The sequence below is a fragment of the Pelodiscus sinensis genome, chromosome 33, assembly GCF_049634645.1.
Source record: "Pelodiscus sinensis isolate JC-2024 chromosome 33, ASM4963464v1, whole genome shotgun sequence".
NCBI lineage: Eukaryota > Metazoa > Chordata > Testudines > Trionychidae > Pelodiscus > Pelodiscus sinensis.
The window spans coordinates 2,474,013-2,498,827 of NC_134743.1; the positions used below are offsets into that span (position 1 = coordinate 2,474,013).

Here is a 24,815-nt window from a genome sequence, read left to right on the forward strand (position 1 = left end):
TTTTATAGATGGGCACAATATTTGCCCTTTTCCAGTCCTCTGGAATCTCCCCTGTCTGCCATGATTTTTCAAAGATCATAGCTAAAGGCTCAGATACCTCCTCTATCAGCTCCTTGAGTATCCTGGGATGCATTTCATCAGGACCTGGTGACTTGCTGACATCTAACTTTCCTACGTGATTTTTAACTTGTTCTTTGTGTATCCTATCTTCTAAACTTACCCTCTCTCTGCTTGTATTCACTACGTTAGGCACACCTCCAGACTTCTCGGTGAAGACCGAAACAAAGAAGTCATTGAGCATCTCCACCATTTCCAAGTTTCCTGTTACTGCTTCTTCCTCCTCACTAAGCAGTGGGCCTACCCTGTCCTTGGTCTTCCTCTTGCTTTTAATGTATTTATAAAAGGTCTTCTTGTTTCCCTTTATGCCTGTAGCTAGTTTGATCTCATTTTGTGCCTTTGCCTTTCTAATCTTGCCCCTGCATTCCCGTGTTGCTTGCCTATATTCATCCTTTGTTATTTGTCCTAGTTTCCATTTTTTATATGACTCCTTTTTTATTTTGAGATCATGCAAGATCTCCTTGTTAAGCCAAGCTGGTCTTTTGCTGTATTTTCTATCTTTCCTACACCGCGGAATTGTTTGCTTTTGGGCCCTTAACAACGTCCCTTTGAAATACTTCCAACTCTCCTCAGTTGTTTTTCCCTTCAGTCTTGCTTCCCATGGGAAGCCATCGCAGTTCAACAGCCCAGCCGGAGCCTGCTTTCTGAACCCCCGTCCCAGCCCTGAGACCAGCCTCTTGCTGCAGATACGAGTCTCCCTGCACCCAAACTCAGTGCCAGAGCCTGCAACTTGAAGAGCTTCCTGGACCCCATTGTCCCACCCTGGGCTAGGACCAGAGCCCCTCCTACACTCCAAGCACAGGGCCTTCTCCCCAAACCCTACCCCAGCCTGGGGCAAGTGACTGAGGCTGGGGGAAGAAGAGGGCTGCAGGGAGCATGGTGAGGCCTCAGAGAAGGGGCTGGTTCTGTCCAGTCCAAACCCTGCAAAACCAGCTGGGGGTGCAAGTCCCCATGGGGGGCCCTGCCCCCGCCCTTCTCCCCAGGAGCTGGGGGTCTCGTTAACTCCGCTCCCCGGTGGCTCCAGCAGAGGGACGTGGGGAGGGAGGCGCCTGGCCCAGGGGGGTTGGGAGCTGGGAGCAGGACACTGATGGGGCCCTGTCTCCTCCCTTCCATCCCAGTTCAGCACAGCCCCCCCTAGGGAGCTTGGGGCCCAGCTGGCCCTGTCCCTCGAGTGCCTCATCGGACTAGTGAATCCAACAGCCCCACCTGCTCCCGGAGGGGATGCTCAAAGGCAGCACCACAGATCTCATCAGCTGGTCCAGCTGCCAGGTGTGAAGATTTTCTACCTGTTAACTGCATCCTGTATCATCAGTGCACACACAGCCCACCACTGCCTGTGCCCCCCTGCCCAAACCCCACCCCCATCTCCCGCATCCTAGAAACTCCCCCCCCCCGACACCTCCACAGACCAGCTAGTCTCCTGTCATCAGTCATCAACCTCCCCATGGACCAGACTAACTGCCAGTCTGTGCCCCACAGAGCCCCCCCATCACCCCGTCCCCCATTTCCTTAACTACCTGCCAGTCTGTCCCCACAGACAGAGCCCCCCTCTGCCAGCCTCTGCCCCACATCCCTGACTGCCAGTCTGTGCCCTAGAGAGCCCATCGTTCCAGCACCTGTCCCAGGTCCGTGACTTCCAGTCTGTGCCCCACACGTAGAGCCCCCTTTCCACCTCCTAACCCACATCCCTGACTAACTGTCAGTCTGTGCCCCACGGACGGACCCTCCCTCTGCCAGACCCGGGTGGAACAAGGTGTTCGGGGCTCATGGTCAATTTTCCCTCCCCCCGGCTTCTCTCCATGGCTGGTGAGGGCTGCCCCTGCCCCCTCCCACATCGGGCCCAGCTCCCAGGGCCAGGCTGCGATGGGAGACGGGGTCACCGCTCCCTGCTGTGTCCTGTCCAGCCGCAGGCCGGGGGGGAGCCGCACCCGGCTGGAGTCCTCCCGCCCTGAGGCTGAGCTGAGCCAGGAGGTCAGATGCTCCCTGCAGTACCCAGTGCCCAGGAGAACGTGGACGGTAAGTGGGGTCGGGGCCACGGTTGTGGGGAGCTGCCGCACTCAGGGGAGCTGGGGAATTCCCGGTACCTCGGCCCCCAGAGAAATCTCCCCCGACATTCCCAAGAGGAGCAGGCAGGGAGAAATCTCTGTTGTCCTGCTTATGGGCATGGAAACCTCAGCCCTGCCCCCCCCCCCCACACACACAGTGGGAACCCAGAAAACATCTCTTCCTCCCCTCTCACTTTATGCAGCCAGTATTTTCTCTATTTGTTTCCCAGACACAAAGTCCAGCTACCGGACTGTCCGGTTCAGTGCCAGACACTGGCAGCCCTACCCGCGCCGCGGAGCCAGCCCAGCCATTGCACCTCTCAGGGACAGGGCCGGGGATCTCGTATTGGACCAGCTTGTGCAGGGAGAGAGCCAGGCTGGGAAAGGGCCCAGCCGCACGGCTAACCGCAGGGGCAGCAGGCTGTGTGGCCGGAGCTAACCCAGCTTGCAAGGGCTCTGTGGGAGAAGTGGCCCAGAAGGCCGGCAGGACAAAGGCAGGGCCCCTAGGCTGCCAGTTGCAGGAATAAGCCATAAACCCAGGGGCGTAGGAAGGCCGCAGGAGTTCTGGCATCTGGCCATGCTGGCGTCATGGCTTTGGCCCTGTGACTGTTAACAGGCCACGTCCCCTCGGCTGGTTCCTGGCAATCTGGGCTAACGCTGGGGTAACCCGTCTGCATCGCCCTGGGTTTACCTGTGGGGCTGGGAGTCCATTTCCCAGCCTGCCGGAGAGCTCTGTGTCAGCGCGAAACCTCGTCTCCCTCGCCCGTCCGCCCGCCGGTGCTGTCCAGTGAGAGTCACGACCCAGCCACCTCGTCTCGCTGATCCCCTGGGGCCGACTGGGCGCCCACACACTGCCGATATCTATCTAGTGATCTGTCTGTCCCTGTGCACCCTCTGCCTGTCTGTCTGCCTGTCTGTCTGTCCCCATGCACCTCATCTATCTACCCATCCCCATTACACCTCCTATCACAGAATCCTAGAACCCTAGGGCTGGAAGAGACCTCAGGAGTCATCGAGTCCAGCCCCCTGCCCAACGCAGGACCAACCCCAACTAAATGAACCCAGCCAGGGCTTTGTCAAGCAGAGACTTAAAAACCTCTAGGGATGGAGGTTCCACCACCTGCCCCTCACCCTGTCTCCAAACACCCCCCCCCCTCTAACTACTCCCACAGGTGGAGCACACACGCAGGGACACAAACATAAACACCCCTGCAGAGACACGGAAAGATTCAGAGATGTTCACTTACAACGTCACGTGCACATACAAGGACATGCAAACACACACAGTGCACACACAGACATGCACACACACACAGTGCACACAGAGCACACACACACAGTGCACACAGTGCACACACACACAGTGCACACACAGACATGCACACACACACAGTGCACACACAGTGCACACACAGACACGCACACACACACAGTGCACATACAGACATGCACACACACACAGTGCACACAGTGCACACACACACAGTGCACACACAGACATGCACACACACACTGTGCACACACAGGCACGCACACTCACATGCAAGGACACACAAAAATACAAACACAGTGTACACATACATACAGGGACACACCAATATACACAAACACACACTCGGCCAGTGGCCAGTCAGGGGCCAGTGTGCTCTGCAAGCTGTGTGCATGGGCAGCCGCTCGGGTGAAATTCAGGTGCCACTCAGCTGATCAGCAGAGCCCCCAGAGGAGGCAGCCTGTGTTACTGGTGGTGCACATCCGCACATGCCTTGGTCCAGCCCCGCACTGGCCAAGGGAGGAGCAAACTGGAGTGCTGGGCTGAGCAGGCCCCGCCCCCACAGCAGTGCAGGGCATGCTCCAACTGCGGGCCAGGTACAAAAGCCAGGGAGACAGCTCAGTTGTGGCTGGCCTCGGGGCGGAGGGGCCAACTGCCTCTGCCGCTACAGTCCCCGGGCCGAGCTCGACCGCAGCGCCCGCTGTTGATCCCCTGTCGCTGCTGCCCCAGACCTCGGGCCTGCCAACGTCAGTGCCACCGCCAGCCCAGCGCCGGGCGGGATCTCCGTCGGCCAAAGGGCTGGGGTAGGAAGCAACCTGGGGCAGGAAAAGCCCTGGCGGGCTTGGCACGTTTCGGGGAGAACTCCCCGCTGAGCCAGTGGTAGGAACCGCCCACCACTGATAGGGCCCGGGGTCGGGGCCCGGTGGAGAGGGAGGGCCCGGGCCCCCTACCCATCCTTCGGACAACTGAGGGATCATTGGAGAAAATGACAGACACGGGGTTTTCCGCCACCGCTCTCCCTTTCTTTTATTTCCCTGGGCTAACTGGCTTGTTCGTCTTTGGCTAACGATGGAAGAGAGGAGCCAGCAGGGGTAGAATGAATTGTGTACCAGGTCCTGGAAACAAGAGCATCTCCTCCAGATCGCCCATCCACACCTGAACTGTTTAAAAGCCTGGATGAGCGAGACCAGCTTCTTAAATTCACCCTATAGTGGCTGCCTATAAAGACACCTAAACCCGGCTTCGTTTAGCCCAGCGAATGCCAAGCCAGGCACCGACGGGACGTTTCCTTCCCTGTGGTCGGACACGAGGGTGCACAAGGATGTGAGAACCAGGAAGGCAGATCTGTGAATTCACCCCCAACCGTCCCAGTACAAGACAGACGCTTGCGCCAACCAGCAGGGGTCACTGCTCCTCGGGTTTGGCTTGGACAAAGGTGCCCATCTGTTTGGTGTTCGCGTCTCGGAGCTGCGCCAGCTGCCTCTGGCCACGGCGGAGCAGATACTCGATGTGCATCACGTCGGCCCGGGGGATGCTGGCGTTCTTCCGGAACTCGGCCTGGATGCGAGGCAGGAATCCCGGCTTCTCCCGGCCGGCGCGCAGGAACTGCCTGTATAGGCTCAGGATGTGCTTCTGCAGCTTGCTATGCCGGGCCATGGTGCGCCTGGGGAACCCTCCCAGGCCACGGGGGGGCCAGCGCCACGAGGCAGGGGCTGGAAGTGAACAGAGGCGGAGATGTTAGAGCAGCATCTCATTCCCAGACGCGCCTGTGCGGGCAGTTCTGTGCCCTTTTCACCCCCACCTGCTTGGGTTACCAGATGGTTTAAAAAAAATACCGAACAGCAGGGACCGGGGGGGCGGGGGGCGGGACTGGCTGGAAGAGAGGGGGTGGGGGGGAACCGGCCGCTGGGAAGCGGGGCTGGCTGGGAGGGGGCTGGAGGGAGCGGGGCTGGCCGGGGGGCAACCAGCCGTCGGGAAGCGGGTCTAGTTGGGTTGAGGACCAAGAGGTGGGGGAACCGGCCGGCAGCGCTGCAGAGATGTACCAGAGCCTGGGTCGGATTCATCTTTGGTGGGCCCTGGCTCCTAGACCATAGACACACTCCCCCCCCCCGCCCCCCCCGGAGGCCCTAGGGAAAATGGCACCCCGGCCCTGTGGACATGGTGCCCTCTCTGTTTCCCTTGGCCCCGTAGGCACTAAGCTCCACTCCTGCCGCCCAACTCCTACAAGGCCCGACGGATTTCTCTGTGTCCCCCGACCCAAAAAAGGATCCCCCCAGCCCTGCGTTAGGGGATACGGAGGGAGTCTGGCTGGGACGTAAGTGCAAATAACTCTGCTCTTAGCAGCTCTGAACCGATGGGCTCTGCCCTGTGCCCCAACCAAGAACCCTAACATAAGAACGGCAGTACTGGGTAGCCTGTCTGCTGACAGTGGCCAGCACCAGGTGCCCCAAAGAGGGATGAGCAAAGACAATGTTCAAGCGATTTGTCTCCTGCCATCCTTCTCCAGCCTTCCACAAACAGAGGCCAGGGACACCATTTCTATCTCCTGGCTAATAGCCTTTTATGGACCTAACCTCCATGAAATTATCTAGCTTCTCTTTAAACTCTATTATAGTCCTAGCCTTCACAGCCTCCTCTGGCAAGGAGTTCCACAGGTTGACTACACCCTGTGTGAAGAAGAACTTTCTTTTATTAGTTTTAAACCTGCTACCCATTAACTTAATTTGGTGTCCTCTAGTTCTTCTATTATGGGAACTAATAAATCACTTTTCTTTATTCACCCTCTCCACACCACTCATGATTTTATAGACCTCTATCATATCCCCCCTCAGTCTCCTCTTTTCTAAACTGAAAAGTCCCATTGCTTTAACCTCTCTTCATATGGGACCCGTTCCAAACCCCTAATCATGTTAGTTGCCCTTTTCTGAACCCTTTCCAAGGCCAAAATATCTTTTTTGAGGTGAGGAGACCACATCTGTACACAGTATTCAAAATGTTGGTGTCCCATAGTTTTATACAGGGGCACCCTGAGTTACCAAACCACATGGCACTGCCCATTAAAAACCCACCAGGACTTACCCAGCGTTTATATGCAAAGGTCCCGCACCAGCGGCAGTCTGCACTGGACAGGAAACCATCCGCCCAGCACGCGCGGGAAATCACAGGAACCCAGCCTGGACAGTCCCATGCCCCAGCCCTGACAGAAGAAAATCAAGGTGTGCTTGAAGTGCCACGCCCACCATCCCTTGGTCCTCTGGGGCATTCGGCACATCCTGCTGGGTGAAAGGGCCGGTCACAGCTCCAGGGTCTGTCACACTTCAGGGCCTTTGGCAGCTCCTATTCACCGGGGTCAGGCAGATAATCGCCCCGAGCTTTCCCAGCACTTTTCAGCATCAGCTCTCAAAGGGGGGCAGCGTGACCCCCATGGGAGCAGGGGAATGTAAAAGAAGGAATGGGGCGGGGCAGGGGAGGCAGCCAATGGCTTCTCCTAATGCAGTGGTCCCCAACCATTTGAGGTTGCCAGGCGCCAAGGGGCGTGGCCGTTTGCCCGCAGGGCGCCCTGGCGCGGGGCCCCCCATTGCACACCTGGGGGCGGGGACCCCCCCATAGCCACATTCCCGGGTGGGGCCCCCCCATAGCCACATTCCCAGGGCCGCCCCCCCCCCACAAGCACCGCACGCCCAGGGCCGGGCCCCCCGCCAAGCACCGCGTGCCCGGGGCCGGCGCACCCTGCAAGTGCCGCACGCCCGGGGCCTGCGCTCCCCCCATGCACCACGTGGCCATAGCGCAGGCAGCCAATCTGCGGCGCCCCCGGGGCCGGCGCTCACTGTGCACCATGCGCCCGGGGCCAGCTCCGGCACCGCACATGCGCCACGTGCCCGGGGCCAGGCCAGCCCTGAGCACTTGGTGGGCACATACAAATGCGGGCACCGTGTTGGGGACCACTGTCCTAATGTTAGCAGTGGGGACACCAAGTTCGGAAGTGAATGGTTAACCAGTAAGCCGGTTATGGTTAACCAGTGGGGGCTGGAGCAGCCCTCCACCAGCCATAGGCAGAGGGCACTCTGGCACACCATGGGTAGGGTTGCTCAGCAGTCACAGCAGTGTGCCACGGGGGTAGGTGTGGGGGCTGCTCCAAGCCCATCTTTAACACGCAGGGGGACCACTCGCCCTACATGTCCCATTTATTCGGTTAACTGGTTCAACGTATTGTTTAACTGGTTAGCTAATTAAATGAGATTTTACATCCCTGGCACCAAGGTGGCTAAAAGTAGGGTTGAACTGGGACTAGAAATTCCAGGATTTTGACTTTTTTTTCCTGATCACACACAGTTCTGCAAATAAATTCACATTTTGTTTAGATTTTGACTTTTTTAAAATGTATTACGGTGAATTACGGAAGATAAACTTTAAAGAGACCAAACAAAGAGTCATTTCAGGAATGGAAAACTACATTTTAATGTTCTGAAATGGTGGAGTTTTCCCCTTCCAAACAAAAGGTCACTAAAATCAGCGTTTTCCAATGGAAAAACATCCCCTCAGAAAACTTCCTTCCAGCTCTAGTTAAAACGGCCGTATTTTGAAGTGTATAATCAACCTCTGGAACTCACTGCAAAAGGATATTAATGATGGTGAAGGAAAGGGGAGGGAATCATAGAATCATAGAGCTGGAAGAGACCTCAGAAGGTCATCAAATCCAGCCCCCTGCTCTAGGCAGGACCAATCCCAACTAAATCAACCCGGCCAGGGCTTTGTCAAGCTGAGACTTAAACACCCGCTGTGTACAGCCTGTCTGATCCCTTCTGGGGAAGCATGGGTGGGAAGAAAGAATTAGACAGGGTTAGACAAACCCGTAGGTCTTGGTTGACTTCGTCCTGCTTCAGGGCAGGGCACTAAACTTGGGGTCTGCTCTAGTCAGACCAACATTTCAATCAATCTTGTCAAGAAACAGGCAAAAAAAAAACCCCAACCCAAACCAGGGAGAAACACGTTCCTTGGTTTGTAAACACAGACACAGAGAACAGCTCCTTCCGCTGGGGGGGTGGAAATAAAGAAAATAATCCCTCGCCCCCTCCCCTTCCTATTTGGTCCTAAAGGATGAAGATTTGTGCAGGCTGCGGGGGCAGGACTGATATTCAGGGAATGGGGAGCATGGGGGAGAAGGGGGCAGCTTGCTTACAATGCAGGGGGAACCCCGTGTCTCAGGGCTGGCCCAGCACAGGCAGGATTTCTGCAGCGCAGGGGGACACGAGGTGAAACAAGCAGCGACTCGGCCGATTGGGGCTTGTTATTGTAGGGTCGCATTGAAGCAGACACTGGCACCAGCGTCGCCTCCAAGAGCGAGGGGAGTGCGCGGCCTGGTAACCCCGGACGGACCCGGACCCCCCTGCGCTGCGGGGCCAGGAGTCACCGCCCCCCGCCCCTCACCTCCGCCTCCTGCCTGCTCGCAGCTCCCGGGCCCGCGGCAGCAGCTGTTCCAGCCGGCTCCGAATGTTGAAACACCAGCAACATTAGCCCTCGCTTCCCATTGGCTGGAGGGCCCCAGGGGCGGGCGCAGGGAAGGGGAAGCTCCGCCCTCCGAGGGCCACGTGGGCCGGCAGTGGAAGTTGCAAGTCAGCTGGAGGAGAGAGGGGCCCGGCCCGGCCTGCGCACGTGGCTTTCACCGCAGCGCTCACCTGCCCTCACGCCCCACGCTCCTGCTTTTCCCTCCCTGCGTTGTTCGACCCAACCCTCACCCAGGCATCCACCCAGTTCACCCCGATTCTCACCCCTTTTTAAACTTGTTCCTAAGAAACCCCGATCGGTTCCTGGGAAATTCCCAACAACTCTTATCAGTGGTGCCTGTTACATACCAGCTGGGTTTTCCCTGTGATATTTACATACCCACTGCCTCCTTCCCCCCCCTCCCATTTTTTCCTCCCCTATTCATTTTGGTTCTGGACATACAACACTCCAGTCATCTGAAGAAGTGGGCTATGCCCAGGAAAGCTCATGATACCATCTACATGGTTTGTTAATCTTTAAGATGACTATATATTGGCTGTGTCTAGACTGGCAAGTTTTTCCGCAAAAGCAGCTGGTTTTGCGGAAAAACTTGCCAGCTGTCTACACTGGCCGCTTGAATTTCTGCAAGAACACTGACTTCCTACTGTCTGAAATCAGTGCTTCTTGCGGAAATACTATGCTGCTCCCGTTCGGGCAAAAGTCCTTTTGTGCAAAGCTTTTGCACAAAAGGGCCAGTGTAGACAGCTCAGATTTGTTTTGCACAAAAAAAGCCCCAATCGCAAAAATGGCGATCGGGGCTTTCTTGCGGAAAAGTGCATCTAGATTGGCACGGACGCTTTTCCGCAAAACGTGCTTTTGCGGAAAAACATCCGTGCCAATCTAGACGCTCTTTTCCGCAAATGCTTTTAACGGAAAAGTTTTCCATTAAAAGCATTTGTGGAAAATCATTCCAGTCTAGACGTAGCCATTGTGTTTTAAGTTTTTCCTGTTACAGACTAACTCGGCTACCCCCCTAAAACTCGTGGGCTACGTCTACATTGGAGGCTTCTTGCACAAGAACTGTTTTGCAGAAGAGTTCTTGTGCAAAAGGTCTTCCAGAAGAGCGTGTCCACACTGCCATGTGCTTTTGTGGAAGAGATGTGCTTTTGCGCAAGAGCATCCATGGCAGTGTGGACGCTCTCTTGCACAAGAAAGCTCTGATGGCCATTTTAGCCATAGGGGTTTTTTGCGCAAGAAATTCATGTTGCCTGTCTACACTGCCACCTTCTAGAAGAGCTCTTGCGCAAGAGGGCTTATTCCTCGTAGGGAGAGGAATAACTCTTCCGGAAGAAGCCCTGTTTTCTGATGCTGTACTGTAAATTTACTTGTGCAAGAACATGCATGCAGTGCAGACGCTCTGCAAGTTTTTGCGCAAGAACAGCTGTTCTTTTGCAAAAAGCTTGCAGTGTAGACATAGCCTTAGAGGGGCAACCCCAACAGTCATTACTAACAAGGAGTCCTGTGGCACCTTGAAGATTTATTTGGGCATCAGCTGTTGCGGAGGAAAAGCAGGTTCAAGTGTTTTTTACCCCTGGAAGCTGATGCCCAAATACATGTGTTAGTCTTTAAGGTGCCCCAGGGTGCCTCTGTCTAAACAAGTGGAAGAGAAGGGCCTGTGTGCACTTCATAGGATGCCAGACTAGACTGAAGATCACAATGGCCCTCTCTGGCCTGGAAGTTAATGAATAGTTGCATCTGGCCAGGCTGCCTCTCTTTGGGTACGTCTACACTACAGCGCTAATTTGAACTAACTTAGTTCATTCGAACTAAGCTAATTCGAACTAACGCATCTAGAACTAAAAACTAGTTCGAATTAGCGTTTTGCTAATTCGAACTAGCATGTCCACATTAAGTGGACCCTGAACCGGGGTTAAGGATGGCCGGAAGCAGTGCCGGCAGGGCATCAGAGGAGGACTTAGAGCGTGGAGATGCTGTCTCAGGCTAGCCGAGGGCTGCGCTGAAAGGGTCCCGACCCCCAGCCCGGACAGACAGTTCTCAGGGGTGCCCCGCTTGCAAAGCAGTCCTGGCTTGGAGTGCCCGGAGTACCCACACTGGGCACATCACAGCACTCAGCCATCAGACCGGCTGCACTTGCTGCAGGCTGCCATCTGGGGAGAGGGGACAATTGGGGGGCTGCAGGAGAGCTTCCACCCCAAAAGCCAGCCCAGTCCTCCCCATCGGGGGCTCGTACCCCATTCCTCCCTCACCTCCTTCCACTTACCCTTCCCTAGCCCCTCTTCTTGATGTACAAAATAAAGGACAATTGTGTTCAAAAATTGAATCTGTCTTTATTGAACAAAACTGGGGGAGACTGGGAAAAGGAGGTGGGAGAGGGGAAGAGAGAGGCTGGGAGAGGGGAGGGCAACTAAAATGATCAGGGGTTGGGAACAGGTCCCATATGAAGAGAGGCTAAAGAGACTGGGACTTTTCAGCTTAGAAAAGAGGAGACGGAGGGGGGACAGGATAGAGGTCTCTAAAAGCAGGAGTTGGGTGGAGAGGGTGCATACAGAAAAGTTCTTCATTAGTTCCCATAATAGAAGGACTAGAGGACACCAAAGGAAAGGAATGGGTAGCAGGCTTCAAACTAGTAACAGAAAGTTGTTCTTCACAAAGCAAAGAGTCAACCTGTGGAACTCCTTGCTGCAGGAGGCTGTGAAGCCTAGAACTAGAACAGAGTTTAAAGGGAAGTGAGATCAAGTCATGGAGGTAGGGTCCATGGAGTGGTATTAGCCAGGGGGTAGACATGGTGTCCCTGGCCTCTGTTTGTGGAAGGCTGGAGATGGATGGCACGAGAAAAATGGCTTCGTCATTGTCTTCGGTCCATCCCCTCCAGGGTACCTAGTGTTGGCCGCTGTCGGCAGACAGGCTTCTGGGCTAGATGGACCTTTGGTCTGACCCAGTACGGCCATTCTTATGTTTTTATGTTCTAAGCTCAGGGCTCAGGGTCGTGGGTCTCACTCGACCACCTTGATTTTCATGTAAATCTGCTCCTGGGTGGCCAGGCTGGCAGCTCTCCTGCCCTAGACGGCCACATTCCTGTGCTAGTGCGGAGGTTGTGGATGAGGTCCACGATGTCCGCACTAGCCTAGGCGGGTGCCCGCCTCTTGCAGTCCTGGGCAAGCTCCCGGGAGCCGCCAGCCTGGTCCCGGGAAGAGGGGGAGGGCTGGGGGACATCGGGTGGCTGGCTCGATCCGTACCAGGTACAGGGTCTGCTGGCTGGGTGCTGGCAGGCTTGCACCTGGCATGGGCACCGTAGCCAGCCCGTGCCCCTTTAAGGGGTCCGGGGCCGGGAGGGGGGCAATAGAGTTTCCCTGGTGTTGGCCAGAGTGGCCACCAGGGAAACCTGGGGAGGGCTAGCCTCCCACTAGTTCGAATTAAGGGGCTACACACCCCTTAATTCGAACTAGCTAGTTTGAACTAAGCTTAATCCTTGTAAAATGAGGTTTTCCTAGTTTGAACTAAGCGCTCCGCTAGTTCGAATTAAGTTCAAACTAGCGGAGCGCTAGTGTAGCGCCTATGAAAGTTAGTTCGAACTAACTTTGTAGTGTAGACATACCCTGGGTTATTTGCAGGTGTTGTACCCAGTCCAGCTGTGTCGGAGCGCCTGCTGCTGGAGGAGAATGCAAAAGTTCTGTTACCTGGTTTGTAAGTCTGGAGCCTCCTCTACTGCATGAGGTAAAAGCCACCTGGCTCTCCGCTAAAGTTGCAGAGCCGAGTCACTGTCTCTGGACGTGGTCTCCGTGCCACTGGCTGGGACAGTACACCCACCCAGTAGGCGTGTGGGTTACATGAGCGCTGTCCTTCGGCCTAGATCCATAAAGCTGCTTGCAGGTGGGTTTTATGTAGCTTTATGGATCTTGGCCAAAGGACGGGAGGCGTGATGGTGAAAGGTACAAAGTGAGGTGCTCAGTTCCCATGGAACGTCAATGGGAGGTAGGAAGGTAACCGCCACTGAAGTGCTCATTGGCGTTCTCACCACGACAAGGCCCTGCTGTAGGTGCAAGAGTCGCGTCTGCACGGTGTCCCCATCTCAGGGCGAACGAGGCAGCCAGTTGTGTAGGTTTGCATCAGGCTTTCGCTGGTTTAGATGGAGCGGTCCATACGAGACTAGGGTTCGTCTGTTACGCCTCAGTATTGCCAGCGGCAGCCCTGGGGTTGGAGCAAGCATGAGCCTATCTTGGGGTAGCGCCTAGGAACGCCGGTTGTGGAGCAGGTGTGCGAGGCGCTGTACATTGTTTACTATGAGGTGTACTACCGTAGCACCAAGGAGCCTCAGTCATGGAACCAGACCCCATTGTGCCAGGTGCTGTACATTCCTAGTACTATTCGGTGTACTACAGTAGCACCTGGGAGACCAGTCAACCTGTATAGACAAAGAACAAGCCACAAGCAGTCAGAGCTCAGAAATGCCTGGGGCCGGAGGGCTCTCTTGAAATGTACCTGCTTACAGCAGGCTGGGTAAAGCAGGATGGTTCCTGGGTTAAAGCACCAACTTGGGACGAGTGAGAGTCCCTGCTCCGCTCCATGCTCCCCGTATGGTGTTTGCGGGCATGTGCCTCAGTTTCCCCATCTGTACAAGGATGCTAACAGCACCGCCTCCCAGGCACATGAATGATGGTGCTCAACTACTCAGTGAAAGGGGCCAGACAGGTACCTTAAGGGAGAACCTGCCCCCTTCTTCATTTACATCACAGCAGCCCCACGTAAACGTCCTCAAACAAATCTAATACGTTGACCCAGGAGCATCACACTCCAGAAACGGCACAGTGGACTTTTAGCAGTGCCAGAGACTCAGCGAGCTTCTCCCGTTGCCATAGCGACTGCCTCTGGGGGAGGTGGACCAACTATGCCAACAGGACAAGACCCCAGGCCAGGACAGACCCCCAAGGAGCTCGGGGGCCGAGAACAGCCCTAGTGCTCGGTGCGGGTACCTGGGCTGGCGGCAGCGTCTCCCTCCTGGGCACCTGCAGCAGCAGGGAACAGTCACAGTAAAGGGAGGAGGGGCCAGGGCTGCGACACTGGCAAATGGCCCCGGTCCCATCCCTTAACTCCACCCTGCTCCCTTCCAGCCAGGCAGTGACCTCAGCGATAACAAAAGCCCCTAATCCCAGCCAGACCCCTCCCCTAATCCCAGCCCCCGGCACCTAATCCCTAATCCCAGCCATCATCCCAGCCCCCAGATCCTACCTCTAATACCAACCAGCCCCCCAGACCCTTCCCCTAATTCCAGCCCACACCCAGCCTACCACCCAAGTCTCTCACAGAACCCGGGGCTGTTCTGGGCTGAGCCGGCCCAGCCAGCTCCCCTAGACACAGTGATGGGGGGCAGGGAGTCCCTGCCCTGCAGGAGGGGTGTGACGGAGGCTGCTGCCCACACATGCCAGCTGCCCCAGAGCCCCCTCTGCTCAGCACAGCCCCATGTTCCTGCCCCAGCAGTGGGGTCCGGCTGTCTTTGCCCAGCTGCTCTGGGTGGGGCAGGTCTGGGCCTCAGGGCCTCACCGGTCACACGCAGCGTCCTGGAGAGGCTCAGGTTGGAATTCAGCAGCTCCTTATTGTCACTCCTGTGCTGGTACCAGCAGGAGAAATTCCCAGCGTCCCCCGGGCCGGAGACGCGACGGGTGAGGTGGTAGGTGAATGGCTGGGGGTGAACACTTGGCTGGCAGCCTCCCGCCCGTCCTTGCAGAAGATAAAGCGGGTCACAGGGGACGCTCCAGGGACCAGACACCTCATGGTAACAATGGCCCCAGGGACGCGTTCAGAGAGAGCAGGGGAGCCGGCAGGCACCCTGAGGGGAGACGTGGGAGTGAGAGCCCAGCCGGGGAGCCGCAGAGAGACTAGAGTCAGTCTAGTATCGCGTGTACAGCTGGGGGAGAGCTAAGTTCCCCGCAAGCTGTTCTCATCGCTCAGCCATCACCACCACTGCCCTGCCTCTGTCCTGCTCCTCATCCCCGCCCCCACTCCTGTCCCCTGTTCTCCTCCATCTCCTCCCCCTTCCCTTCTCCTGCCCCTCCCCATTTCTACCCACCCTGCCCATCCCCGTCCTCTCCCTACCCCCCCATCTGTCTCCCTCTTATGTGAGGGCTTTGCTGGAAACGCCCCCCAAGCCAGGGAGATCTCCCCTCCGGGAACAATTCAGCCCCCCCCCATCTCGCTCCCTCCACTCCACATTATTTCCTCCATTCCCCACAGTTGAAAATTGAGCTCCCCCATTCACCAGGTGGCAGTTGGGCTCCCCCATACACCCCAGGTGGCAATTGGCCATTTTCCCCTACTGACAGACCCGTCACTGACTCTGCTCACCAGCCACCTCCCCCCACACCAAGTTGGTGCCGACAGCTCCGGCCCATCCCCCACAATCCCTGCACCCAGCGTTGGGGGTTTGGCCCATCCCAGCAGCCCCCACCCCACCCCCCAACCCCGGCTCCAGCACATTCCTGGGGGTCAGCACAAGGGGCCTGGGGCTGGTGCGACCCTTCCACACAGGGGAGAGCTTCCTACTGGGGTCGCCATGACCAAAGCCAGCGGCCAGGGAAGGGGCGGACACAGGGCAGGGCCCTGCTCTGGGGGGGGGGGGGGGGGGCAGACCAGGCCCCCTTGGCATGGGGGGAGGGGACAGACCCTGAATGAGGCTGCTACAGCCTGGGAAGGAAAATACAGGACTATGTAGCACTTTAAAGACTAACAAGATGGTTTATTAGATGATGAGCTTTCGTGGGCCAGACCCACTTCCTCAGATCAAAAAAAAAAAAAAAAAAAAAAAAAAAAAAGGGAAGGGGGAGGGATGCTTTGTGCTCAGTCCCGCCCCCCAGGAAACCTCTCAGCTCCCATTGGCTAGTTTCTGACCAATCGCAGCTGAGAGATGATGCTGGCTGCTCCCTCCTCCCTCCCCCCTGCCAGGGGCAGAGCCACCTGGAGCAGTTTCCAGCTACAGCCTTCAGGTGCCTGCTAAGTGGCAGCTGCCTAGGAAAGCACCTCCCAGCCAGAGCCTGCCCCTGGCACCCACATCCCCTCCCCACCTCCCGGTCCCAGGCGCGTCCCCCTTTCCCCCAGGTCACAGCTCCCTCCCAGACCCTGCACCCCCCCAACACCCCTCTCCCAGGCCAGACTCCTCTCTGGCCCCGCACCCCCTCCCACAAACCCTCTGCTCCCCCTTCACCCAGGTCACAGCTCCCTCCCTGACCCTGCACCCCCCGACACCCCTCCCCCAGGCCAGACTCCTCTCTGGCACCCGCACCCCCTCCCCCAAACCCTCTGCTCCCCCTTCACCCAGATCACAGCTCCCTCCCTGACCCTGCACCCCCCGACACCCCTCCCCCAGGCCAGACTCCTCTCTGGCACCCGCACCCCCTCCCCCAAACCCTCTGCTCCCCCTTCACCCAGGTCACAGCTCCCTCCCAGACCCTGCACCCCCCCAACACCCCTCCCCCAGGCCAGACTCCCCCCCACAAACCCTCTGCTCCCCCTTCACCCAGGTGACAGCTCCCTCCCAGACCCTGCACCCCCCCAACACCCCTCCCCCAGGCCAGACTCCCCCCCACAAACCCTCTGCTCCCCCTTCACCCAGGTCACAGCTCCCTCCCAGACCCTGCACCCCCCCAACACCCCTCCCCCAGGCCAGACTCCCCCCCACAAACCCTCTGCTCCCCCTTCACCCAGGTCACAGCTCCCTCCCAGACCTGCACCCCCCAGAGCCCCTCCCCCAGGCCAGACTCCTCTCCTGCGCCCATTCCCCCTCCTGGACCCTGCACCCCTATCCACCGCCCCAGATCATACCCGCCCTCCCTGCACGCAGGCTCCTACCCTAAGCTCCCTTCTGCACCCAACCACCCCGTCCCAGACCCCAAAACCCTCGGTAGAAATGTGGCCCTTGATCAGTTGCCAAAATGGCCCCCCCATGAAAATTATTGACCAAGCCTGATCCAAATGTTTTTTCAAATGTTGTTTAATCAGAATGTAAATACAATTCTGTACAATTGGGAGGGTTGGGGGGAGGGGGATGCAGCTGCTGGCTCCTCAGCTCTTGCTGCTCTCACTGGCTGTCTTCCTGCTGCAAGGGAAGCAGAATCCGTCACATTCATCCCTGGGGACTCAGGGGAACTGGCCCCCCCAGCATTTCCACCCTCCTCCCCCCTGCTCTCTGGTCACCCCCCATCAGGCCCGCAGGGTGAGCTCCTGACCCCCCCAGGTCTCCTGACACCTCGGCCCCCTCCCGCCTCCTAGGACAGTTTCTGTGTTCAGAGCCTCCCCCACCCCCAGGGACGCTCGCAGGGGCAGGAGGGATTCTGCCAGCAGGGACGTGGGGTGGGGGCAGCATGAGGAAAGGGGCGGGGGACTCCCTGAGGGGATGGGAAGGAGACCCTGGCCCTGCCCCACTCTCCTGCATCTGCTCCTGCTGCTCACCATGTATCCCAGGAGCTGATGGGCCTGCCCATGCAGGGCGTGGGCCAGGACCAGCCCGGCCTGGCTGGGGCGCCGCAGGGGGGAGCGGGCAGCGAGCAGAGCCTTGTCCAAAAAGCAGTTCTCCTGCTCTGCTGTGAAGAGCTGCCCAAAGACCTGGAATCAAGAGCACAGGAGGTTTCAGCTGACGGCCCAGAGCCCGGCCCCAACTCCTGGGGCTAAAACAGCTTCCTCCTCCCCCAAACTCCCTTCCAGACCCTGCACCCAGACGCTCTCCTCACCCGGCACCCCAACCCCTGCCCCAGGTCACCCCTTCCTCCTGCCCCCAAGACCCTCCCAGACCTCACCCCCATCCGCACAACAGAGCAGCCCTAGGCCACTGGCCAACATCTTGGAGCAGCCTCCATCGAAAAGTGTTGCCCCCCGTCCCGCCCTGGTTCCCCTCCTACGGGAGATCCGGGCTCCGTGCGGCGCTGCCCCTAGGCAGCGCCGCCCCTTTGAAACGCCGGGACAGCGTCACAAAGGGGCAGCGCCGCCCTGTCCACGGCTCGAATAGTCGAGGGAAAATGCATCGACCATTCGATCAGCGACTCACTCCCCGCTTCCCCCCCGCGTCCTACCCGCACAAGGGCCCCAGCCAGCCCCACCCCCGAGCCCTGCCCTGCCCTGGCAGCGCGTCCTTACCTCTCCCACCCTGACGGTGTTGCTGTGAGCCAGGACCCACCTCTCCTTGTACCAGTGCCTGCACCACAGGTCCTCTGTCTGGTGGATGTTGAGGCCTGCAAGAGACACAACAGGGTCATTCTGCTGGCAGGTCTGAGCCCTTCCCCTCCCACGGGCCCCTGCAGGCATCCCTGGGCAAATGGAGGGGCACAGGGGGCAGAAGGAGGGGAACACAGAGGGACGCATCCCCCCTTGGGCCAGTCTGGGGGAAAAGGGCTGGGTCCCCTCCCCCCGCCGCCGGCACCCTCAGGGTGTCCCTGGGGCCCAGGTCCCGGCTGGGTTCCTTACCCCTGTGGTGCAGGAGGAGTTGATACAGGCTGTGCACCCCCTCCCGGGCCAGCCGGCTGACGTCTTCGGATGGGTCCGAAATAAAAAGGCCCAGCTGGTCCACGTGGTGACCCATCCTCGGCCAGTCGGCGGAGTTCTGAGGGGAGAGAAGAGGGGGGGTCCCTCAGCATCCTGGGGCTGCACGTCCCATGCAAACGGCCGCCGAGGCGGGTCTGAGCTCTGGGGACGGACGGAGACACCTCCCGGGGCGGGGCGGGGCCGGCCTTGCGAGGAGACAACCCTGAGCAATGGCCCCGACTGAAGGGTCACTCCGGGGGTGGAACAAGGGGATCCACTGACGGCCACTCCCCAGTCCCCAGGCCCAGTCCCTCAAGAGCCCCCCTGAAGGGCCCAGGGTCGCCCCTCCCCGGGGAAAGGAGAACGCGGCCCATTCCCGGCCCATTCCCGGCCCTGCCTCTGCCTCCCGGGGACGCTCCCAGCCCCGCGCCCTGCAGCCCCAGACCCCCCGGCTCCAAGGTCACTTACGTCAAACCCCGGGAGGGTGGTGGCGACTCCCAGCAGGGCCGTGGTGCTGCCAAGGGCCCTGGCTCGCTCCTGGGGCAGGGGGGACTCCAGCCACGGGCTCAGGTGCTGGGGGGGAAAGAGGCAGGTCAGGACCCGTAGGGAGGTGCCGGTTCTGGGCAGAGCCTGGGGCTCCTCTCAGACTGTGCCCCCCCCCAGCCACTGACACTGCTCCTCTCTCGGCCCCCCGAGGAAGCAGGGACAATGGCCCCGTCCCCGCCACGGGGCTCACCTCCATTATGAGCTGCAGCCGGGCGGTGTCTGGGGACTCGGCGAGGAGGCTCGCCAGTAGGGCCTGGAGGTCGTAGGGAAGGGCCCGGATGAACTGCTGCAAGACAAGGGGGAGCCCTGGGTCAGAGGGGGGTTGGGGAATCCAGGCCACCCGCTGGCTCCGGGGTGCAGCCTTGAGCAGGGTCTGAGCCGCCTCGCAGAGCAGGGAGGAGCCCAGGCTGGGCATGGAAGGGACGGGCCCCCCGGGAGAGCAACGGGAAACCTGGAGGGAAGGATCCAAACCTGCAGCTTCTTCCCTCCCTCTGCCACCCCCCCTCCACTCCTCTCTGGAGCTCCAGCCCAGCCCGGGAGCAGGGCCCGGAGGGACGTACCTGCGTGTGGATGGGCTCCTGCTGCCAGTCCCCAGACACTGTCTGTCCCACGGCCGCCGTCAGCAGGGGGCTCAGGAGCTGGGCCTGCAGGGGAGGCTGCAAGGTGCTGGCAGGAGAGAGGGACAGAGACAGAGACTTTCCCACTCCCTGGCCAGGGGATCTGCTCTGGGGGGGAGTCGGCGGGGGGGGGGGGGTCGGTACCTGAGGCTGCAGGTAGCGTTGAGGCAGTCGGCCAAGACCAGCGGGGCGGGGGGGGGAGTCCTCCATGATCTCCTGGGAGACCCAAGGAGACAAAGGGGCATGTGAGGCTGGGGCCCCCAAAAGACGCTCACGTGGCCAGAGCCCCCACCCAGCAGGATCCAACCCCACTGCCTCCCGCTGCCCTGTAGCCCCCCTGCCCGGCACAGGGCCCCTCCCAGCACCCCCCTCCCAAACCGGGACCAGCTCAATCCCTGTCCCCAGGCCATCTCCTGCCCCTCACTGCCCTGGTGACCAGCCTCTGAACCTCCTCATCCCTGCTCCCCAGGCGCATCCCCAGCAGCCCGCTCGGCTCCCTTCCAGCCCCCCATGGCCCGGGGAGACCCCTCCCTGTCCCGAATCCCCCTTCCTGTCCGGCACCCCAGACCTGCCCCATTTCTGTGTCCCTCCCTCCTCCAGCATCCCCACCCACCCTCCCCGTGTCCACCTCCCCCTCCCCCTCCAGCACTCCTGGCCCCACCCATCCGGTTTCCAGCACCCCCACCCGCCGCCATGGCCAAGGCAGACCCCTGTCCAGCCCTCGCATCCCCTCCCCTCCTCCCAGCCGTCGCGACTCGCTTACAACGATCCTGGCCACCATGGTGTCCTTGCAGCAGCGCGGCGCCAGGGTGTCCTCGCCTCTTTGGAGGGCGGCGAGGCAGGCGGGGGTGACAGCCAGAAGGAACCGCTGCAGGGCGGCTGGGCTCTGCACCCCAGAGAGAGTCTGTGAGCCTGGGGCCTGCCTGCCCCCCACGGACAGCTGCAGGGCTCAGGCCTCCCAGGAGTGGAGGTGGGAGCTGCCGGTTGTCCAAGCACCCACACTCCCCCCCAACTGCTGCCTCAGGCTTGTGGGGGCCCAGCTGGTGCATGACAAGAGCCCCCAGCTTGGGGGGCCCAGGTCATGCAGGAGAAGGGGCCCCAGGGGGATCCCCAGGGACAAGCCCCTCCCGGAGGGGGGGGGAACGTGCTGGGAAGGGGCCGAACAATCTCGGGTCCCCCCCGTGTGGAGAAGGTTCCTACCGTGTCCCGGGTGTGGAGCTGCTCTTCGATGTCATAGATGGCCCCTTCCTCCACCCGGGAGTCCATCCGCTCCTGGCAGAGCTCCGCCGAGGCGCAGGGGGACTCTGTGCGGGAGGGAAGGGACCAGGGTGACTCCAGCGGCCAGCAGGGGTCACGCGCCCCCATGTCAGGGACCCAGGGCAGGTTGGGCCCCACACGCCCCTCGCAGGGACCCATCCCCCTGCCACCCTCACATCTGCCAATGCCCTCAGCAGAGCCCCCACCAGGAACAAGAGCCAAGCAGCAGCCCCCGCCCCCATCCATTGCCCTGGCTGCGGGGCAGACACTGGGGCTGCCCCCCCCCCCCGGGTACTGGGTGAGCCCCTGGGCCCAGCGTGTTCACGGCCCCTCACCTGGGTCTGAGCGGCTGCAGGAGGTGGCCCGGCTGCAGCTGGAGGCCCAGGCGCTGCTGCTGACTGAGCTGGACCCACAGCTGCAGGGGCTGGTGCGGGGAGCGACGGGCTGGGGGCTCCCGGAGACTGGCAGGTCCCCGGGGGCCGGGCAGGGCGATGCCCCCTGGTGGTAATGGGGGCTGGGCTCCCGGGGCAGGTGTTTCTCTCCACAGAGGAGGCCCCAGAGCCGCCCTACCCGGCTCCCCCGCTGGGCTGGGTCCCGCCTGCCCAGCCGCCTCTGGAGCCAGGTCCGGGGGGGCCTGGCCGGTGGGCGAGTCGCCCCGAGCTGGTGGGATCCAGCTTCCCCGCCCGCGGGGACGGAGAAGCTGCTCCCCACCGGCCCTGGGGCCATCTTCAGGGCTTTCTTGATCCACAGCCGAACGCATTTGGCCATGCTGCAAATGAGGGGAGCAAAGGGGAGCTTGGGGCGCAGCCTGCAGAGCGAAATCCAGGGGTTCCAGCTCCCCAGAGCGACTGCCCCCAGCCCCCAAATGGCCCCTTGCTTATTGGCTCGGTCTTGCACAGGCACTGCAAGGACCTGAGTCTCCTGCCCATCAACAGCCCCTGCTCGGCCAATCAGGGGAGAGTCTAAGGTGTGGGGGGTGGAGCGTTCTCCCCAAAGACACCGGCATAGACCTGTTCCAGCCCCACCTCCCCAGTCCCCACAATGGGGGCTGCATCCCCCGCCCCACGGCTCCTGCAAACCACCCCCCGTCCTTCAGCTAGTCTGTTGGGTCACAAGCTGGGGGGGGGCAGCAGGGGAAGGTCACAGGAGAGGCAAGAACAGAGCAGAAATGTGGGGGGATGGAGGAAAAGGGAAACCAACCAGGAGAAAGCCCCAGTGGCGCTAAGGATGCAGCCCAGGTGAGGAATCACCTTCTGGCCCTTGACCGAGGGCTGGGCCTGCCTGGAACCCAGCCGGCCCCGGGCGGGATCCAACCCCTGGGGGCTCTTACCTTCGTCACAAAGGTGTCGGGATGTGGAACTCACAGAACGCGAATGAACCGTGAGGAGGAGACGCACCAGAGCTAAAGCAACCGGGGGTCTCCAAAGTCCCCTGGGCCCGCCCCCCGCTTTTATCAGCCTGAGATGTGGGTCCCTCTGTGAGGTCACCACCTCCCCACCTGCCCTTTGCCTTGAAGGGTTTGCATGTGTTCATTTTAAACAGAACGTGCTTTGGAAAGGAGCTGTGCAGAAAGACGCATGCTGTGGCTCCACCCTAGCAACAGCCTAGGAAAGGCCAGGGGGAGGGGGGTGAACTCAACATGTGGAGTAGAGAAGCACAAGCATGTGACAAACAAAGCCATGTACGGAAAGGTTGAATCTGATTGGTTTAGAAGTTTGTGTTATGTAACCTGTAACCATGTGCTATAGAACAGCAAGGGGAGGGGCTCTTTGCTTGAGGGGCTCTGGCTGATTTTAGTGCCAGGGGCCTTCCCTTTGTGCACATTGAATAAAGTATTGAATTGAATTGAAGACCCTTGATTCTGCCCAGCTCCTGACTCTCTGGGAACCACAAAATCCCAGCAGCCTTATGTGCTGAGGGCTGCCCAAAGCCCCTGTGAGGTCACTGCCCCCCCACCTCACCCTGCCAGGCAAATGTCCTGCCTCTGGCCATTGGGAAGTTGGAGCCATTCCTAGGGGTCCCTCCCCCTCCCTCACTGGGCACCCTGCAGCCAGCGGCTCCAGTAGCCCCATAGGCTGCTCCCTGCCCTACATTGCAGGCTTCTTGCACGAGAACTGTTTCACGCCGGAGTTCTTGCGCCAAAGGTCTCGTGCAAGAGCGCCTCCACCCTGCCATGGGCTTTTGCACAAGAGCGTCCATGGCAGTGTGAACGCTCTCTTGCGCAAGAAAGCTCTGCTGGCCATTTTAGCCAGAAAAGTGTCTTGCTGAAGAAGCCCCTGGTGCCCGTCCACACTGCCTTCTTGCACAACAGCTCTTGCACAAAGGGGGCTTAGTCATCGTGGGGAGAGGAATAACTCCTGTGCAAGAAGCCCTGTTCTCTGATGCTTTACTGCAAATTTACTTGCGCAAGAACACACATAGAGTGTAGACGCGCCACAAGCTGTTGCTCAGGAACACTTGTTCTTGTGCAAAATGCCTGCCATGCAGACGTGGCCTTGGTGTCACCCAGCACTGGACTTCCTGGCCCAGGAGCAAGAGTTAGAGCCTCCCACTCGCCCCGCTGCCTCTCACGGGTTTCTGTCCGGTCCCGGCCCTGGATTTTGCCCTAGCGCATCCCAGCGAGGCCTCTGGCCTGCACTAGACCCATCGACACGCGGAGAATCCACCACTGCCCTGGAGCGCCCTAAAGGGCCAAACCAGGAAAACTCCTCTCCCCTCCCCAGCCCTGGGGCCCTTACAGGGGTAGACTTGCCACTGGGCACGTGCGAGAGCCAGGCCTGCCAGCAGCTGCAGACCCTCAGCCAGTGGCCACACAATGGCAGCCTGGAGCAGCCAGCTCTCCCCTGCCCAGGAGCCAGCCAGGGGCCTTAGACAGCGCGCACCCTGCTGGACTAGTGTGGAGGTCATGGACCTCATTGAGGTTTGGGGGCAGCCCCCCAACCTCCATGGTCTCCGCTCTAGGCGGAGGAACGCGGCCGTCTACAGGCGCATAGCGGCCGCCATGGCCAGGAAAGGCCACAGGCGCACCCCGGAGCAGGTGCACGTGAAGGTCAAACAGCTGCGGCAGGCGTACGCCAGGGCCACCAGGGGCGGCGCCGCAGGGGCTGCCACCTGCCCCTACTTCCCCGCCCTCGACCGACTCCTGGGGGGCGGGGCGGTCTGTGCCAGCCTGGGAGACAGCGACCTGGGGCCAGAGGGCCCCGACCTGGGCACAGCAGAGGGGCCACCACCAGCTGTCCCGGCACTGGAGTCGGCAGGGTCGTCCAGGGAGGCCATACCAGGTAAGTGCCAGCACTGTCCCCTGCCCGGGGGGGGAGGCGGGAGGGAGACCAGGGACCGCGCGCGTGGGCCATGCCTCCCACAGATCACGCAGCCACTTGTGCACCTGCGAGCACATGCCCTGCCACCCAGGGGCCGTGGCCCAATAGGCACATGCGTGTGAGGAGAGACCTGACACGTTCCCGACCCCGGGGCGGGACCCTGCAGGATGCTCTCCCTTCACAGGCCCCTTCTACACAGAGTCAGGGGACATCTCCCCCCCCCCCGCCCTGGCCACACTATACACGGCACAGGGGCATGGGTGCAGTCTTGGGGCAGCTCCCAATCCCGGGGAGAGCCAGACATCCTGACCATGGCCTCTGTGCAAGCACATCGGTTCTGACAGTGCAGGGCACGGGTGCCCTCACGTCGCAGGGGCGGGCTGGGCATCGTCCACTGCGTCCCCAGGGAGAACTGACCACTTCTCTTCTTTCTCTACAGCTGCACCAGCTGCTTGTGCAGGGCGCTCCCACACCTGGCAGGAGTACTGGGACCAGCACCTGGGGGTCCTGAGAGCCCTGCACCACACCATTGAGGCCTGGACGCGGGAAGACCTGCAGCTCCGCCGGGAGCAGCTGGCTGAGGACCGAGCCATAAACGTTGCTATTTTTGAAAATACGTGTCTTTTATTTGACA

General features: G+C 60.0%; 1 protein-coding gene and 2 long non-coding RNA genes across 6 annotated transcripts in view; all 3 read right to left on the bottom strand.

The window, feature by feature from the left end:
- The window catches only part of LOC142823386 (maestro heat-like repeat-containing protein family member 7), a 42,563-nt gene that overhangs the window by 9,532 nt on the left and 8,216 nt on the right, over nt 1-24,815 (bottom strand). The window contains exons 2-4 of one of the 4 annotated variants that reach the window (XM_075914394.1): nt 21,197-21,630; nt 20,805-20,908; nt 20,368-20,490 (exon numbers count right to left, since the gene is read on the bottom strand). The exons of 1 other annotated variant lie outside the window; for it this stretch is intronic. In XM_075914394.1, the coding sequence (XP_075770509.1) occupies nt 20,368-20,490; nt 20,805-20,908; nt 21,197-21,629 (660 nt within the window). In that variant the 5' untranslated portion in view covers nt 21,630. The remainder of the gene's footprint in view (nt 1-20,367; nt 20,491-20,804; nt 20,909-21,196; nt 21,631-24,815) is intronic. 2 more of the 4 variants (XM_075914396.1, XM_075914393.1) reach the window with 2 other exon arrangements.
- Nucleotides 4,433-8,948, bottom strand: LOC142823396 (uncharacterized). Its single transcript, XR_012898613.1, has 3 exons — nt 8,860-8,948; nt 6,511-6,628; nt 4,433-5,144 (listed from the first exon to the last, which is right to left on the bottom strand). It is a non-coding gene; the product is annotated as an uncharacterized LOC142823396 (long non-coding RNA).
- LOC142823395 (uncharacterized) lies at nt 16,883-18,132 on the bottom strand. Its single transcript, XR_012898612.1, has 3 exons — nt 18,058-18,132; nt 17,377-17,529; nt 16,883-17,023 (listed from the first exon to the last, which is right to left on the bottom strand). It is a non-coding gene; the product is annotated as an uncharacterized LOC142823395 (long non-coding RNA).